Source organism: Eptesicus fuscus, chromosome 3 (assembly GCF_027574615.1).
Source record: "Eptesicus fuscus isolate TK198812 chromosome 3, DD_ASM_mEF_20220401, whole genome shotgun sequence".
NCBI lineage: Eukaryota > Metazoa > Chordata > Mammalia > Chiroptera > Vespertilionidae > Eptesicus > Eptesicus fuscus.
Window position 1 is genome coordinate 3,737,358 of NC_072475.1, and position 18,241 is coordinate 3,755,598.

Sequence of the window (18,241 nt, forward strand, 5' to 3'; positions counted from 1 at the left end):
AACCCCCCCACACCCAGAGTCAGACCTAACCCCCCCACACCCAGAGTCAGACCTAATCCCCTCACACCCAGAGTCAGACCTAACCCCCCCACACCCAGAGTCAGACCTAACCCCCCCTCACCCAGAGTCAGACCTAAGCCCCCCACACCCAGAGCCAGACCTAAGCCCCCCCCACACCCAGAGTCAGACCTAACCCCCTCACACCCAGAGTCAGACCTAACCCCCCCACACCCAGAGTCAGACCTAACCCCCCCACACCCAGAGTCAGACCTAAGCCCCCCACACCCAGAGTCAGACCTAAGCCCCCCACACCCAGAGTCAGACCTAAGCCCCCCACACCCAGAGTCAGACCTAAGCCCCTCACCCAGAGTCAGACCTAAGCCCCCCACACCCAGAGTCAGACCTAAGCCCCCCACACCCAGAGTCAGACCTAAGCCCCCCACACCCAGAGTCAGACCTAAGCCCCCCCACACCCAGAGTCAGACCTAACCCCCTCACCCAGAGTCAGACCTAAGCCCCCCACACCCAGAGTCAGACCTAAGCCCCCCCACACCCAGAGTCAGACCTAACCCCCTCACCCAGAGTCAGACCTAAGCCCCCCCACACCCAGAGTCAGACCTAACCCCCTCACCCAGAGTCAGACCTAACCCCCCCACACCCAGAGTCAGACCTAAGCCCCCCACACCCAGGGTCAGACCTAAGCCCCCCACACCCAGGGTCAGACCTAAGCCCCCCCACACCCAGAGTCAGACCTAAGCCCCTCACACCCAGGGTCAGACCTAAGCCCCCCACACCCAGGGTCAGACCTAAGCCCCCCACACCCAGAGTCAGACCTAAGCCCCCCACACCCAGAGTCAGACCTAAGCCCCCCACACCCAGGGTCAGACCTAAGCCCCCCACACCCAGAGTCAGACCTAAGCCCCTCACACCCAGAGTCAGACCTAAGCCCCCCACACCCAGAGTCAGACCTAAGCCCCCCCACACCCAGAGCCAGACCTAAGCCCCCCCACACCCAGAGTCAGACCTAAGCCCCCCACACCCAGAGTCAGACCTAACCCCCCCCACACCCAGAGTCAGACCTAAGCCCCCCACACCCAGGGTCAGACCTAAGCCCCCCACACCCAGAGTCAGACCTAAGCCCCCCACACCCAGAGTCAGACCTAAGCCCCCCCACACCCAGAGTCAGACCTAACCCCCCCCACACCCAGAGTCAGACCTAAGCCCCCCCACACCCAGAGTCAGACCTAAGCCCCCCCACACCCAGGGTCAGACCTAAGCCCCCCACACCCAGAGTCAGACCTAACCCCCCCACACCCAGAGTCAGACCTAAGCCCCCCCACACCCAGAGTCAGACCTAAGCCCCCCACACCCAGGGTCAGACCTAAGCCCCCCCACACCCAGAGTCAGACCTAAGCCCCCCCACACCCAGAGTCAGACCTAAGCCCCCCACACCCAGAGTCAGACCTAAGCCCCCCACACCCAGAGTCAGACCTAACCCCCCACACCCAGAGTCAGACCTAAGCCCCCCCACACCCAGAGTCAGACCTAACCCCCCCCACACCCAGAGTCAGACCTAAGCCCCCCCACACCCAGAGTCAGACCTAAGCCCCCCACACCCAGGGTCAGACCTAAGCCCCCCACACCCAGAGTCAGACCTAAGCCCCCCACACCCAGAGTCAGACCTAACCCCCCCACACCCAGAGTCAGACCTAACCCCCTCACACCCAGGGTCAGACCTAACCCCCCCACACCCAGAGTCAGACCTAACCCCCTCACCCAGAGTCAGACCTAAGCCCCCCCACACCCAGAGTCAGACCTAACCCCCTCACCCAGAGTCAGACCTAACCCCCCCACACCCAGAGTCAGACCTAACCCCCCCACACCCAGAGTCAGACCTAAGCCCCCCACACCCAGAGTCAGACCTAACCCCCTCACCCAGAGTCAGACCTAAGCCCCCCACACCCAGAGTCAGACCTAACCCCCCCACACCCAGAGTCAGACCTAACCCCCTCACCCAGAGTCAGACCTAAGCCCCCCCACACCCAGGGTCAGACCTAACCCCCCCACACCCAGGGTCAGACCTAACCCCCCCACACCCAGAGTCAGACCTAAGCCCCCCCACACCCAGAGTCAGACCTAACCCCCTCACACCCAGAGTCAGACCTAACCCCCTCACACCCAGAGTCAGACCTAAGCCCCCCACACCCAGGGTCAGACCTAAGCCCCCCCACACCCAGAGTCAGACCTAACCCCCCCACACCCAGAGTCAGACCTAAGCCCCCTCACACCCAGAGCCAGACCTAAGCCCCCTCACACCCAGAGTCAGACCTAAGCCCCCCCACACCCAGAGTCAGACCTAAGCCCCCTCACACCCAGAGTCAGACCTAAGCCCCCCCACACCCAGGGTCAGGTCCCAGGGGCGCGCCGAGTGTAAAAGGAGCAGCAGTCCCCACAAATACCTCCACCAACGGACGCCCCACCAGTGTCCCCGGCTTTTGTTGTTCGTTTTTCCTAAAAGTCCGCACACCCTCAGCAGATGAAGGACCCCTCTGAGGACACGCAGACCTGCTGGGGTTTGGACTCGGGGCCCGAGGGAGCCCCATGCTTCGGGCACAGCGGTCCCTGCCATGGCCGCGTGCCCCCCACAGGTGGTACCCGTCACTCACGGGACATCGGCCCACACATGCCTGCACCCCACTCTTCTGCTGGCCAACGCTGAGAGAGACCCAGAAGGTCCAGTTCTACTGAGAATGCCATCTAAACAGACACTGTCACCCCAAAATGGCACACGTCACAGTAAGCTGACTTCTCCTTTTAAAAGTCAGGGACAAGTCCCGGCCGGCGTGGCTCAGTGCTGGAGCATCAACCTGTGAAGCAGGAGGTCATGGCTAGATTCCTGGTCAGGGCATAGGCCTGGGTTTTGGGCTCCATCCCCAGTGAGGAGCGTGCAGGAGGCAGCCGATCCATGATTCTCTCTCATCATGGATGTCTCTCTCTCTCTCTCTCTCCCTCTGCCTTCCTCTCTGAAATCAATAACAATATGTATATATTTTTTTAAATCAGTGAGAAAATGTAAAAATAGACGTCCTAGAGCACAAACAATGTAGAGGCTCTCTGGAAAGCTAGAGGTCGCTTTCGAATTCAACCCCAGGCGTTCGGGTGAGAAGGTTAATCAGGCATCGAAGGGGGCCCCAGTAAAGGCATCTGATGGGGAACATGCCTGAACTGCCCTTTAGTCATGACCACCAGAGCCCAAGGCTGGAGCTAGGCCCTGCGCCTTAATTTAGAAATAAACATTAAAATGGAGCTTTCTTTAAAACTCTCTGACAATTTTCACTTTAAAAGTACCAAATTGGCTCATAAAATAAAAAAGCTCATGCTAATTATTCCAAAGCAATCAGCTTCTTTCAGACCCTTTATTTCACAATTACGCTAACATCCCATTCATTTGGGACACTTACCCCTGTATTTACTCTTTGCTCATTACCTACGTGCACATTAAGGGAACACCCATAACACAATACAGGCATTAATATGTAAAACATCAACAAAAGCCATCTGGAAAGCTAATGAATAATCAAGGGATTTCAAATTAAGCTACAGAATTTTCCCTTAGAATCTTTAGGACAACACTGTCAAGTCCAATCTATTCACTTGGCCTCCAGAATCAATTTTTCAAACTTTATGACAGGTCTAATCGCTTCCACCTGTGTCTCCAGCTTGACTCTTGACTGGCATGCTACCAGCCAGGGTGAAAATGCAGACAAAGATCCCTATTAGGACCCGGCTGTTGCTCTACTGTGAGGTCACTCAGCCATTAAATTAGTTCCAGCCCAATCTCTGTCCCCTCGGCCTCGACTTCGGGAGGAGGGTGCGGAGTCGCGAGCAAGGGGAGCAGAGTCAGGAGAGAAGAAAGGGGTACAGAGCCGGCTGGGACTGAGCCGACACCCATGCAGAGGGAGGAAAGCTGGGATTGGCCCCAAATTCTGAGACCAAAATACTACCTTCCTTAAATGAGGGTGGCTGTTCTCCTCCATGCAATTTCCCCCAAAATGTTTTTCTTTAATATGTTTTTATTGATTTCAGAGAGGAAGGGAGAGGGAGAGAGAGATAGAAACATCCATGATGAGAGAGAATCATTGATTAGCTGCCTCCTGCACACCCCCCACTGGGAATGGAGCCCGCAACCCGGGCATGCGCCCTGACCGGGAATCGAATGGTGACCTCCTGGTTCATGGTCGGGGCTCAAATGCTGAGCCTCGCTGGCCGGGCTCCCCAAAATGTGTTTTACCACGATTGTATGGGTTTGTTTTTCCTCGTCTGCCTTTGGTGGTAGAAGTCAACTGAATTCCATAGGAGGTTTCCCCAACTACCAGGAGGCTAATCAGAAACCACTGCAGCCGGCTAACGACGCCGGAGGTTCTGGGCGTCAGAAAGGCTGGCTGGCAGGTGCTGGCCTGGGAGTGCCGCTTGGGTGCGGAGTAGAGTTGAGGGGCCCTGGGGAGCCCAATCCCGCAGCTGAGGGGGAAGCCCCCGGAGCCCCGATCCCGCAGCTGAGGGGGGAGCCCCCGGAGCCCCGATCCCGCAGCTGAGGGGGGAGCCCCCCGGAGCCCCAATCCCACAGCTGAGGGGGGAGCCCCCTGGAGCCCCGATCCCGCAGCTGAGGGGGGAGCCCCCCGATCCCCGATCCCACAACTGAGGGGGGAGCCCCCGGAGCCCCGATCCCACAGCTGAGGGGGGAGCCCCCCGATCCCCGATCCCAGAGCTGAGGGGGGAGCCCCCCGAGCCCCGATCCCGCAGCTGAGGGGGGAGCCCCCGGAGCCCCGATCCCACAGCTGAGGGGGGAGCTCCCGGAGCCCCGATCCCGCAACTGAGGGGGGAGCCCCCGGAGCCCCGATCCCACAGCTGAGGGGGGAGCCCCCCGATCCCCGATCCCAGAGCTGAGGGGGGAGCTCCCGGAGCCCCGATCCCACAGCTGAGGGGGGAGCCCCCGGAGCCCCGAGCCCACAGCTGAGGGGGGAGCCCCCGGAGCCCCGAGCCCACAGCTGAGGGGGGAGCCCCCGGAGCCCCGATCCCACAGCTGAGGGGGGAGCCCCGAGCCCGCAGCTGAGGGGGGAGCCCCCGGAGCCCTGATCCCGCAGCTGAGGGGGGAGCCCCGATCCCGCAGCTGAGGCGGGAGCCCCCGGAGCCCCGAGCCCGCAGCTGAGGAAAGCGAACCCCAGGGCGCCGCTGCCGCGGTGACAGAGCTGGTTGGTGGCCCGCCTTCAGGTCCAGCATCTTCCCGGCCGGACGGGGCTTCGCGGCGTCAGGAGCGACGCCTGGCCCACAGGAGCAGCTCAAACACCCCGCGGACAGTCCGGCTCGCCCTGCGTCTGCCACCTACGGGCCCGCGGCCCCAGCTCCGCGCAGCCCACACGGTGACGGGACCTCGGGACCTGAGCGCACACCTGTCTCCGATGCAGACGCCCGGGAGGCGGGAGGGCACCTCTCCATCAGGCTCCCTCCGGCGCCGGCACACAGGACGCCCTCCATCCACGCTCGCTCGCTGAGCGATGACGGCAGACGTAAACCTGAAAGTCAAGGGGCTGAAGCAACGTGAAGGGAACAAATGGACTTAATAAGGAAGTAGAAAGTGTTCTTTACAAATGGGAACCAGCACCCCGAAGCCAGCGGGTGGAGGACGCACAGAATGCCAAGGGGAGCGCCACGGCAAGCCTGTGCCCGGGCTCCCACACCCGGCCGCACTCAGGGAGCTCCCAGTGTCTGGCAGAGGCTCAGTACCAGTCATCAGAAAGAGACAACAATAAAAATAAATAAATAAACATAAAATAAAAATGGGGAAAAGTGACACAGCAAGTCAAACACATGACACGATCCCAAAGGGCCACAGTGGCTCGTGACCCCCAAGCTCCCGAGCTCCGTGGTCCAGCCTCCCGCCCTCCTCACGGCAGAGGGTCAGCCACCCCATCGGGAGGTTACACAGGCGGGCGGGCTCCGGCCACGGGCGGCTCCGGGCCACTCCGCAGAGTGAGCACCGGGGTGTCCTCCAGCCGGCGCACCCCCGCCCACAGCTCCCGCGCGGAGGGCTCTCTGGGTCTGCAACTGGGAACACACATAATTCACTGGCCCAGACCCAGGAAGGAACCTCCCCCCTGGGACCCGTCCAACCAGCTGAGCGAACCGGTCTCAGGGACACCGCCGGGAAACAGCCCGGGAGGAAGAAGGGCGTCTAAGTCGTCCAGAACCAGCGTCGCACCCAAGAGGTCCACCCCGACGGCAGAGCGGACGGTGCAGCTCACGGCCAGGAAGGCGAGGCGGAGAAAATGACCGCGGGAGGACGGGGCGGGGGGGGGGGGGGACACCACCTCAAACCCGACCTGGGAGGGGGGCTCGGCCAGGTCAGACTCCCGGGGAACATCACTCACACGGTTTTTACTTTTTATTTTTATTGGGGGAAGAGACACAGGCCTCCAATTGCTTTGATTTCGTTATCAGCAAGAAACTCCCCTATTCCCTGCGCTACTGACGGCCCCAGCACTCCCGCACTCCGCGGAGACACTGGCTCAGCCGTAACCTTCACCTTCACCGGCAGCGGGGACAAGGGGTGGAGGTGGGCAGTCGTGGCTCAGGACCCGCCTGCGCTCACACCCAGACATCAATGCCAGCGCCAGGGTCTCCCTCGGCGGCGGCTTGGCCGGGTTTGCAGTCCCGGAGGGAAACAGGACGGCCTCCAAACCGTTTGTCCCAGAGAAATGTCCAAACCCTCCCGGACTGACAGTCACGTAAGGAAAACCCGCGAATGACACTGACTAAGCAGCAAAACCAAACCAGTGTCACCACTCAAATGGGGACCCCCCGCCCCCGCCTATGATTTCAAGTCCTGCGGGTGCTGGGGGCCGAGAGCGCACCTGTGTCAACTGACGGACCGCAGCCTGAGAGGCCTGCACGTCCCCAGAGAGCCCGGGCGGAGCAGCGGACGCTATGACCGGGTGTGAGGACTGCCTTCCCGGAGGAGGGTGCGGGTGCGGGTGGGGGTGCGGGACGGAGGGGAAGGGGGTCTGGGCCGGCGACAGAACTGCTGTTCCCCAGGATGCACTCAAGAGCAAAGACGTGTCCTTAGAGACCAAGGCCAAGCTCACCCACACCCCTGTTACCATGGACACCATGTCCAGGACAGACGCAAAGAAGGCCGACGGGAAAAACGGAGGCATCGGAAACGGTTGGAGGAGAGCTCTGGGGTGCCCTGGACCGCCGGCAGGTGAGCAGGCGAGTCCCAGAGCAACGGAAGTGAACATCCCTGGAGCCAAAAAGACAAAATGATGAAGACGCCCCACTCCAGGCGTCACGAGGAGGCAGGGTTCTTTGGGAAAAATGATAATAATGCTGAGAAACTGGAAGACAGCAGGAAAAGAGGGAAGCCAAGCATGAGATGGACTGACATGAGTGTAGGACCGTGGTCGGCAAACTGCGGCTCGCGAGCCACATGTGGCTCTTTGGCCCCTTGAGTGTGGCTCTTCCACAAAATACCACAGCCTGGGCAGGTCTATTTTGAAGAAGTGGCGTTAGAAGAAGTTTAAGTTTAAAAAACTTGGCTCTCCAAAGAAATTTCAATCGTTGTGCTGTTGAATATTTGGCTCTGTTGACTAATGAGTTTGCCGACCACTGGTGTAGAAGCTGAGCCCAGCTGCTGGGGGGGGGGGGGGGTGCTCACTCACAGGGTCACCAGGAGGGGGTGCCAACTCAACAGCACGCAGCACACACGCTCCCTCCTTTCTTAGGAAGGGAATTCTCAATATTTAGCCGGCACAGGTCCCTAGGGGTGGGGGTAGAAATAGGAAGACAGGGTTTAGAGACCTTATAATAAAGATCTGTATCTGCCAGGCCAGTGTGGCTCAGTGGTTGAGCTTCGGCCGATGAACCAGGAGGTCGCAGTTCAATTCCCGGTCGGGGCACAGGCCCAGGTTGTGGGCTCGATCCCAGTGTGGGGTATGTAGGAGGCAGCCGATCAATGATTCTCTCTCATCATTGGTGTTTCTATCTCTCTCTCTCTCCCTCTCCCTTCCCCTCTGAAATCAATAAAAAAAATATACACTGAGTGGCCAGATTATTATGATCTCTGAACGCATAATAATCTGGCCACTCAGTCTATGTATATATATATTAGAAGCCCGGTGCATGAATTCGTGCATGGGTGGGGTCCGGCCATCCTGGCCAGGGGGAGGGGACATGGGCAGTTGGCCGGACTGCCTGCTGGTCGAACTCCTGGTCGAGGGGACAATTTGCATAGTAGCCTTTTATTATGTAGGATATACACTGAGTGGCCAGATTATTATGCGTTCAGAGATTGTAATGATCTGGCCACTCGGTGTGTTTTTAAAAAGATCTATATCCAATTTAAATTTCGCTTCTAGTCCAGTCCATAGGAAAGAGCCACTCAGCTGCCGCAGAAGCTGTGGACGCAGAGAGAAACAAGCATGGAGCAAAACTGGTCCGGGGCCTGGAAAACCCCTCCTCCCCAGCGAGCTGAGCCCGGACGTGATGCCATGCAATCATCAGAAACGTGCAGAGACAGGAACCATCCCACACACGCTGATGACAGAGTCTGACTCGGTTCCAGCGATGACCCCCGGCACGGACCGATGAGGCAGGAAATGAGTGGGCACACGTGAAGCACATAAAAGCCGGGTCTGGGAGATAAAAGCTTTCGCTACATGTTGGCTAGTATTGCTGTTATTATTCCCACAATGCACTGTGTTTCCGTAAGCGTGGCTTATGTAGGATCAAATACAACACTCGGCGTAGAAGCGGTTTTGGCCTTATGCTTGGAAAGTAATAAGCCAAGACTTGAACCTCAGAGGGCAGGCAGGGGAGGGAGGGTGGGTGGGAAGAGCCCGACCGATGAACTTGTATGCATATCTGCATGACCATGGACACAGACAGTGGGTGGTGAGGGGGGCGGGAGCGGGCTGGAAGAGGTTAATGGGGGAAAGGAGTATCTATGGCATACTTTCAACAAAAAAGATTTAAAAAAAGAAAAGTAATAAGTCATATGTTTCGCTTGTCGATCTTGTGGTTCCTTTGCGGACCATTCTGGCACTAAGGTGACCTCTTCAAGTTCCTTCCCTTGAAAAAGCTACGGCCCCCGGGGACTTCTCCCCAGGCTCTGGGCCTCGGCCTGGGGCCAGCGAGTCACCGCCTCCGGGGTAAGTCTCCCTGAGCAGCAGCTACTCCTCAGGATCTGCTCTGAGCCCAGCAGAGGGTCAGCCATCAGCCATCAAAGCCCTTTCCCTCTGCGCCCGACAGAGACCAGGCAGGAGGAGAAACAGAAAAGATGTGTAAATGCCCCCGGGAGAGTTAAAATATTTTTCTTTCGTAAAAACAGAAAGTCTTCATCCTACGGAAGTTTCCGGCTCCCCTATCATCGAGCTCAGCTACACATGTTTACAGAGCCACGCTGCATAGACAGAATCCTTATTTTTTTATTAAAAGTTCAATATCAAAAAAGAGCTTACCCATCTTCAGGGCGCTGAAGCCGTGTGTTTGCATGGCATTCTTTTCCAGCCTAAACACAGGCTCCCGGGCGTAAGGAAACCCGAGCGCCCGTTCGCTCGCACGGAGCCTCGGCCCGCGCACCCTGGCGGGCGCCACCGGCATCTGGGTAACGCGCTGCCCTATACACAAGCACACAGACCATTACCCCGAAGTTTCAAGATCGTCCAACACGAAGTAATCTTCACGCGCGTCCCCGGAAATACCAGAAAAGGCCCGGAAGTGCCCATGTTCTTCCACCCGCATTCCACTTTCCCGGGTCTCGTGTTCAGTGCCAGGGGTGACTTTTGGAGAAGATGTAGTTATAATGGGTCACCCTCTCAATGTAACAGACAGTTCATCTGAGTAACAAGATTATCCCAGGTTTGTACAGCAAGTAGGACTGTTACGCCGGCAAGAACAGGCGTCTTCTCTCCTTGGGCGGGGGCGGGGGGAGGAGGCGGGGGGGGAGTGAAGGCAGGAGAGATGGAACACTGGGGGGGAGTACTATGACCACACAAACAGCTCAGTAAACAAGAACTGTGGCTACCATATTCCCCTTCCTACTGCTCGCCCCACTCTGTCAATTCCCCTACACCCGTGGTCGGCAAACTCATCAGCCAACAGAGCCAAATATCAACAGTACAACGATTGACATTTCTTTTGAGAGCCGAAAACCGACTTCTGCGCATGGGCCACGAAGTTTCAATCGCACTGTACGTGGTATTTGGTGGGAGAGCCACACTCAAGGGGCCAAAGAGCCGCCTGTGGCTCGCGAGCCGCCGTTTGCCGACCACGGCCCTACACCAGCGATGTTCAACGGCTGTGCTGCAGGAACTTATAAACACACAACACCTGACTATTTAGTCGGGGGCACGGACCGCTTTTCCCTTAGGCTGTCCAACAGAAAATGACAACAGCCAACACAACAACAGGCGTCCGATGTGAATGAATAAAAATCACACCTATTGTCCTGTGTCGAATCGGCAAAAACCACATTCTGTGTGCTGCAGATTTTAGTAATTAGCTTATGTGTGCCGTGAGAGGGAAAAGGCTGAAAACCGCTGCCTGACGAATGCTTGTCCTACATTCTCTGTACTCAGTAAAGCTGCCATTTCCATGGCTCTGAGAATGAGGGTCAAGAAATCCTAACGTTACCGTTTGATATCAACATGCTATCAAATTCCACAAGTTATTATTAAGGAGAGAGGCCAAGTATTCCCATATGTTCCATACATTGAGTTATGCAGCTAACCATGCAGTCTAACAGGGGGAAGTGTCTGAAACCGGGGGAAATCTGGGTTTTGGGGGGGACTCTTACATTCCTTACATTTTAGTCCCATGTTGAAGGAAGATGCTTTTCTTATTCACCCCCTCTGTAACCCTACTTGTTAAACTATCTCAAAATAAGAGCATTAATTAATCCTGACTAATTTGGGAGTTTAAACAAGTCCTTTCATCTGTTTTCCATTTTTTAACCTTTAATCAACGTCCGGGAAGCAGAAGGAACAGAAAGGAACGTTTTCAGTAAATTTCGACCATCCACATGGGATGACAGAGCGCTCCAAAAATGTCCTGGGCAGGAGCGCAGCAGAGCACAAAGCTCCGATCTGTTTCAGCGGAACACGGCGTGCATGTCGGTCGTGCAAACCGGCTCTCCTGACGCCCCCCCCCCCCCCCCCCCCCGCAAAGAATGTAAACTAACCGTCTAACGCCGGTGCTAGCAACGCGGAAGCGAAACGATAGCTTGAACGACAACGCCACCTGTTAAACGTGGCTTTTCACGGTGTGCTTTTCCCCACGAACACCCTGAAAGGTGTGACTGAACAAAGAGTCGCAGGCACCGGAACCACCCATCTTTAGGACACACGCCTGTGATCAAAGAACTGCACTTCATCTCTCCCCCTGCAGCTGAGTCTCCTGGGCCAGGCCCACGCCCACCTTCCTGACGGGATGACGGGATGATGGAGTTCTTGTTCGACGCGCCTATCCCTTCTCCCCAGCACTGGTTGGAGGGAACGAACCTTCGCGTAGTAGGACTCATCTGCACAGTAGGACTCATCTGCACGGGTCAACTTACCCGTCCAGAAGGTTCATGGTGGAGGACGTCACTTCAGCAAACAGAACCACTCTCCCGAGTTGCTTTGTCTGCAGATTCTGCCGGTAGATCTCCAAGTCAAAATGTGCGCAGGAGAAGGCCGTCGTGTCCGTCACCACGGGGAGGGCGGTTGGGGTGACTTCCGTTTCCGGCGTGTGGGACGGGACAAACTTGAGGGAGAGCTTGCTGGACTTTATCACTCCTCCGGCATCCATGCATTTCTCCAGCCACCGCATGAGAGGGTCCCGGATCTCCTGCGTCGCAAAGAAGGAAATGGAGAGGTGGTAACGCGGCATTGCATTAGAGGAGGGTAGCTTTGCCTTAAGATGGCACTTAGGTCACACAGCACTTCCTAAGTCGTGACCAGTAAACGCTACATTCGTGTGTTCTGAAGGTTGGGACTATTATACAACAGGCAGCAAGGACACTAGTGCTTAAACTACAAAATCAACGACTCAGAAACCAGGATGCAAGAAAATGAGCAGAGCTCTTTCTCACACCTTCTGCCCTAAATTCTCCAAAGCCCCCTCCAGCTCTCGGGCTCCCTAGGAATCCTCTAGCCTCCTGCACATTTTACAGAAAACGCGTGTCCTCACACTTTCCCCACAAGGAAACCGTTCTCCTATCTGGGAGAAAAGCCCAAACCCAGGCCCTGAGCTACCGAGAGCATTCGGCTCAGCCTCCGAGCACAGTCCCTGTTCGCCGTTTCGTGGACATGCACTCTATGGAGGAAGAAGACAGAATGAATAAACGACAGGCACAGGTAACGGAATAAATGTTGGTGTCCCCCCAAATTCTTTTTTTTTTTAATATATTTTATTGATTTTTTTACAGAGAGGAAGGGAGAGGGATAGAGAGTTAGAAACATCGATGAGAGAGAAACATCGATCAGCTGCCTCTTGCACACTCCCTACTGGGGATGTGCCCGCAACCAAGGTACATGCCCTTGACCGGAATCGAACCTGGGACCCTTGAGTCCGCAGGCCGACGTTCTATCCACTGAGCCAAACCGGTTAGGGCCCCCCAAATTCTTATGTTGAAATCCTAATCCCCAAAGTGATAGCATTTGGAGGTGGAACCTTTGGGAGGTGATTAGTCATGTGGGCGGGGCCCTCCTCAATGGGGTTAGTGCCTTTATCAAAGCCACCCGGGGAGATCCCTCACCCTCTCACCAATGAGGACACAGCGACAAGACGGCCGTCACCAGAACCAGCCAGGCTGGCACCCTGGTCCCGGCGTCCCGGCTCCAGAAGCAGGAGAAATAACTCTGTCCTTGACCAGCCGCCCAGTCGATGCCATTCTGTTTCACAGCCTGAACGGACTGAGACCCCCAAACCTCAGATCTGGCCACTCGTGACAAGCAACTCTGCTCCTTAAATGTTGGTCAGCCCTCTGAAGGGACTGAGTGAACAGGTCTGAAGTCCCTTCCTCACATTCCCAGGGAACCACACAGGCTACGACACACAGTGGTGAAGCGGGTAAGCCATCTAGATTACAGGAGTGTCTGCACGGACTCTCGCTTTCACTAGCCAAGCAGGTGAGGTGGTGACTCGGCGCAGCGAGTGTAGGTGATAGGAACTCCCGCTCAAAGTCAATGAAAACCGGAGTGAAACCAGAAGGGAACAGAGGCAGGCGACAGAACTTCCGGGACCGAATAAAGCAGGGAGTCCTCTCTGGAGTGAGTTATCTGACACAGTTAGGCATCATTCATCTAAGAAATATCTGTGTCTCACAAACAGTGCCACAGTGGACAGAGGACGAAAGGCCGGCGGGTGTACACACAACTACCGCAGAGTGTGACGTATGACAAGCGCTAAGAAAATTCACTCCAACAACTCCAATACACTTCCCTTTGGCAATGTGGTCCACCTGACTGGCCAAGTAGAATATCTGCTCTTATTTGCACACCAGTTGGGAGCAGATTCTCAAAGACTTATATCATCACTAGAGGCCCGGTGCACGAATTCAGGCTGGCTGGCAATTGGGGCCAAATGGGGCCAATTGGGGCCAGCCAGCCGAGGGGGGGTGGATAGGGGCCATGGCAGGTTGGCCGGCCGTGGGAAGTTGGCGGTGGGAGCGCACTGACCACCAGGGGGCAGCTCCTGTGTTGAGCGTCTGCCCCCTGGTGGTCAGCGCAGGTCATAGCGACGGGTCAACCAGTCTTCCAGTTGTTCCGTCACTTACACTTCTGTGTATATATAGATTACTATATCTACTAATTACGAAAGTAATAGTCCCAATTATGTTTTTAAAAGCAATACTTTGATGCACAAATGCAAAAAATAAAATTGATGAAAGCAATGCAAGTTTTTCTTTTCTCTTATACTTCTTCCACATAATCTTCCAGGACTTACACGGAGCCAAGTAAATTACTCAGGACAAACAGAATCTAAACGATATAAAATGAGGCCTGGAGCCTCTTAAGAAATATAACCGTATACTACCCATAAATACTTACATTCACGATAGTCGAATGCAACTTTAAGCCATCAAAACCTAGTACACAAAGGAAGTATTTAGGCTCTCCCACACCCGTCATCCCTGGATAATAGAATAAAATTGTGGTTGCAAGAAATATCAGCATTACTACCTGTTTGATGCAAATCTGCCTGGAATGTCCCCTCAAATGCACTCAAGTTACAACAATGACTTAAGAGCTGTACAAGTAGCTGATGCCATGTGTAGGAAAAAGGATTCCTGATTCTTGGCTTAAGTCTACTAATGACCACTAAGGCAGTGTAGATACTCTGTTGACAAAAGAGGTCTGGATCATATATATCAAGGCAGATAGGCTGACATAGTAGTGTTACCCAACCCCAGTCCCAAATCCACCTAACTCTTTGAAATCTTTGAAGCCAATTAATTCTATTGAAAACAAAAAACAACTGCTATCAATTTTCACCCCAATGAAATTCATAAAAACCTTCTAATTAATGTTTTTTTTAAAAAATATTTGAACTTCAAGAATTTAATTTTTACCTTTCTCTAAGATTTCAGGCTAATTAAATACAATTTAGGTAGAACCAAAATCTGAATTTTTTATAGTTACATAACTGCCGGCCCTTTTGAATTGGCCACAGCACTAGGGGGTCGATCGCTAGCCATTCACAGGAAAGGTGAACATGGCTTTGTTTCTTGCTGGAACACATGGCACACACTGATGAAGATACTAAGGAATCTACCAAAAAAGTACCAGAACTAGTAAGGGAGTTCAGCAAGGTCGCAAAATACAAGGTCAATATACAAAAACTTGGTGTATGTCTATATATTAGCCGTAAATATTTGGAGTCTGAAACTTGTAAAAATACCATTTTAATAGACCTGAAACATTTAGGGACAAATTAAACAAAATATGTGCCAGACCTGTACACTGAAAACTACAAAATACTCCTGACTTGAAAATTAAAGGAGCTCAACATAACTGAGGAGATATACCATGTTCATGGATTGGAAGACTCAATATTAATGAGATGTCAATTCTCTCCAAATTAATCTATGAATTCCATGAAATTCCAATCAAAATCCTAGCGGGCTTTTTTTGTAGAAACTGATAAGCTGGTTCTAAAACATATACAGAAATAGAAAAGACCTAGAATGACCAAGATAATTTGGCAGGGGGGGGGGGGGGGAGGAGTTGGAAGATTTATCTTTCAAGACTTATTACAAAGCTGCAGTAATGAAGATAGTGTGAAATTGGAGTACAGACAGACATAGATTACTAAAACAGAACAGGGTCCAGAAACAGAGGCACAAATATATGTTTGACTGATTTTCAACAAAAGTGCCAAGGCAATTCACTTGAAAAAAGGATCATCTTTTTAATGCATGGTACTGAAACAACTGTACATGCATATGCAAAAAACAGACAAATAAAAAAATCTTATCCTGCATGTATACAAAAATTAACCTGAGCCCTGCTGGTGTGCCTCAGTTGGCTGGGCGTCGTCCTGTGTACGAAAAGGTTGCTGGTTCTGACAGATGTCTCACTCTCACATTGATATTTCTCTCTCTCTCTCTCTCTCTCTCTCTCTCTATTCTGCTCTTTAAAAAAAAATCAGTTAAAAAATCTTTTTTTGTTAAATTGAATCAACGAATCATAGACCTAAATGTAAAACTCTGAAACTTCTAAAATAAAATTATAGGAGCAAAACTTTCTGACCTTGGGATAGGTAGAGCTTTTCTCAGATAGAACAAAAGAAGCATGAACCATAAAAGAAAAAAAAAAATGATAAACTGGACTGCATAAAAATTAAGAGCATTAAGAACTGCTGCTCTTCCAGAGAGAAAGTTAAGAAAAATGAAAAGACAAACAACAGACTGAGAGAAACTACTCTCAATACATCTATCGACAAAGGACCTATATCCAGAATATTCTTAGGTCCTTAAAACAGAAGGATAAATACACAAACAATTCAACTTAGAACATCAGTGAAAAGGTTTGAACAGAAATACCCAAGAGAAAGCATCAGGTGGCCAAAGAGTACACGAAAAAATACCCAGCATCCTTAGTCACCAGGGAAATACAAACTGAAGCCACAATGAGGTACCACTGCACACCCACTGGAACGGAGTGCAGGATGCTACGCACAGTCCCATTAGAGCCATTTCACCCATCACTCGTCTCATCGGCTACATTCATCCATCCAAGAAGATTCAGTAAATGAAGCTTAGCCATCCCTCTGATTCAGTGTTAGACTCGAAATACGGTACGTATTACCACCTGTGGTTTGGTCCTCCTCTTCCCCAGATACACCTTATCTTCACCTCTAAAGGTTTTCTACCTCAGAGACACACTGGCCTCTGCAAATAATCCCATTAGTTGTGCCTCAGTCGTAACACTGTGCGTTGCTAGGCAACCAGCAGTGTGTAAATCAGAAAAGGAATCCACGCAGACATGGAACACAAGCTCGTTCTTACGGCTGTCTCATTCTCCAATACGCTCGAGGAAACAGGAACAGATAACAACAACAAACCCGTTCCTACCGCTGTCGTTTACAAACTGGTCACAGCCACGGCCACGCTGACGTGGGCGGCGTCTTCACAACCGTGAGGACACGCACTGCACGCCTTCATCACCAGAGGAGGACGCTCCTGTAAGAGCAGGGCTGACCTCACTGAGGGGGACGGAGTAGCTGGGACAGAGGCCAACACCCCGGCTGGGAGAGAGCCCAAGGGGGCTGGGGGCTGGCCGAGGGGACTCGCTCTGGAGGGACCCCCCTCCCAAGCCAGCCCTGAGGCCCCTCGTGGGCCCAGCAGCGAGATGAGCCCCCTCACACCCAGGTCCTTCGCTGGTGAGCAGCGGGGACCCGAGAGGACACCCCTGTGTGCGACAGGTGGGCCAGCACTCCGTCCGCCCCCGGCACAGTCGCTCCCGGGCCCCGGGGCCCGGGACACAGGAGGCACCCCGTAAATGTCGGTCACCCCGTATTCCTTTTATTGTGTAACCGTATCGCTCGGCGGAGGCTCCGAGAGGCCACGGCTTACTGCATGTTTGTTACCTGCCAACTCGCGAAAGAGCACCAGAGGCTGGTGGACCCGTAAAACAGAGGTAATGAATAAGCCGTTTCTAACGAGGCTGGTTTTACGGGCATCACACCTCCGCTGGGCCAACTGGGCTCATTTGAGAGGGGAAACCCGTCCTGCGAGTGTGGGGACAGAGAGAGAGAAAAAGAGAGATGGGGGGGCAGGGAGGGAGGGAGAGAGGCGGCCACCGCCCCTACGAGAGGCGCTAACTTGCACTGGCGGCCGGTTTGGGCTCCACATCCGCAGGGGTCTCCAGGGCCTTCATTAAGGCTGCCTGCCGGCACCGCCGCCCTTTGTCCCCGTCCAACACAAACAGGCTCCCGGGGCTGGGACGGGCGTGGGACGCCGAGGAGGCTCTGCGCTGTGAGCCCGCTGCGGGTGGGACACCTGTGGGGCGCCCTGCCCAGCTCGCCCTGGGCTGGCACGCACGGCACAGGTGTGACCTCCCACTCCTCCACGATGCCGAGTGGGCGGCAGGCCTGGAGCGCCAGGCAGGGCCGAGACTCAGGTCCCAGAGGCCACCGTCCTATACAGTGTGCCCCTAACCTGTGGGCCCGGCCTTGACCCTCTGGAGAGCTATGAGGCCTCTTTCCTTCTCCTTTTCTTAAATCCTCAAGGACGTGTGGGTGGTTTCTGTTTGTTTGTTTTAGAGAGGGAGGAAGGGGGGGGAGAGGAAAACATTGATCGGTTGCCTCCTGTACGTGCCCCGACCAAGGATCAAACTTGTAACCTGCGTAGGTGCTCTGACCAGGGGTGGAACCCGCAGCCTTTTGATGCCCCGACCACTGAGCCACCCGGCCAGGGCTCAGTGTCTTCGTGTTTCAATCAGCTTCAAGATTCAGTGTTTAGTCCCCAGTGTTAGCTCCTCAGTAGAAATCAGAACAGCTCTCGGGTTGCAATAGTAAAATATCCACGGGGCCTGAAAAGGGAGGTGGCTGTTTGCAGAGGATTTAGGGAAGGCCCAGAGCTTTCTATCCAGTCCCCTTACTTTAACAAAGGTCCATGTGTCGTCACCACGACACTGGAAAATTCCGAGAGTCCCAGGGAATGCCACGTGGGGTGGAGCCCGGGACGCCACCTACGAGTGCCAAA

The 18,241-nt window shown here is 54.2% G+C and overlaps 1 protein-coding gene and 1 long non-coding RNA gene across 3 annotated transcripts in view; both read right to left on the reverse strand.

Annotated features, from left to right (window-relative positions):
* HLCS (holocarboxylase synthetase) overlaps positions 1 to 18,241 on the reverse strand; it is a 161,837-nt gene that overhangs the window by 109,808 nt on the left and 33,788 nt on the right. For both annotated transcript variants that reach the window (XM_054713531.1, XM_054713532.1), the window contains exon 6: positions 11,609 to 11,880. In XM_054713531.1, coding sequence (XP_054569506.1) covers positions 11,609 to 11,880 — 272 coding nt within the window. The remainder of the gene's footprint in view (positions 1 to 11,608; positions 11,881 to 18,241) is intronic.
* LOC129148530 (uncharacterized) lies at positions 9,460 to 9,966 on the reverse strand. Its single transcript, XR_008555493.1, has 2 exons — positions 9,756 to 9,966; positions 9,460 to 9,671 (listed from the first exon to the last, which is right to left on the reverse strand). It is a non-coding gene; the product is annotated as an uncharacterized LOC129148530 (long non-coding RNA).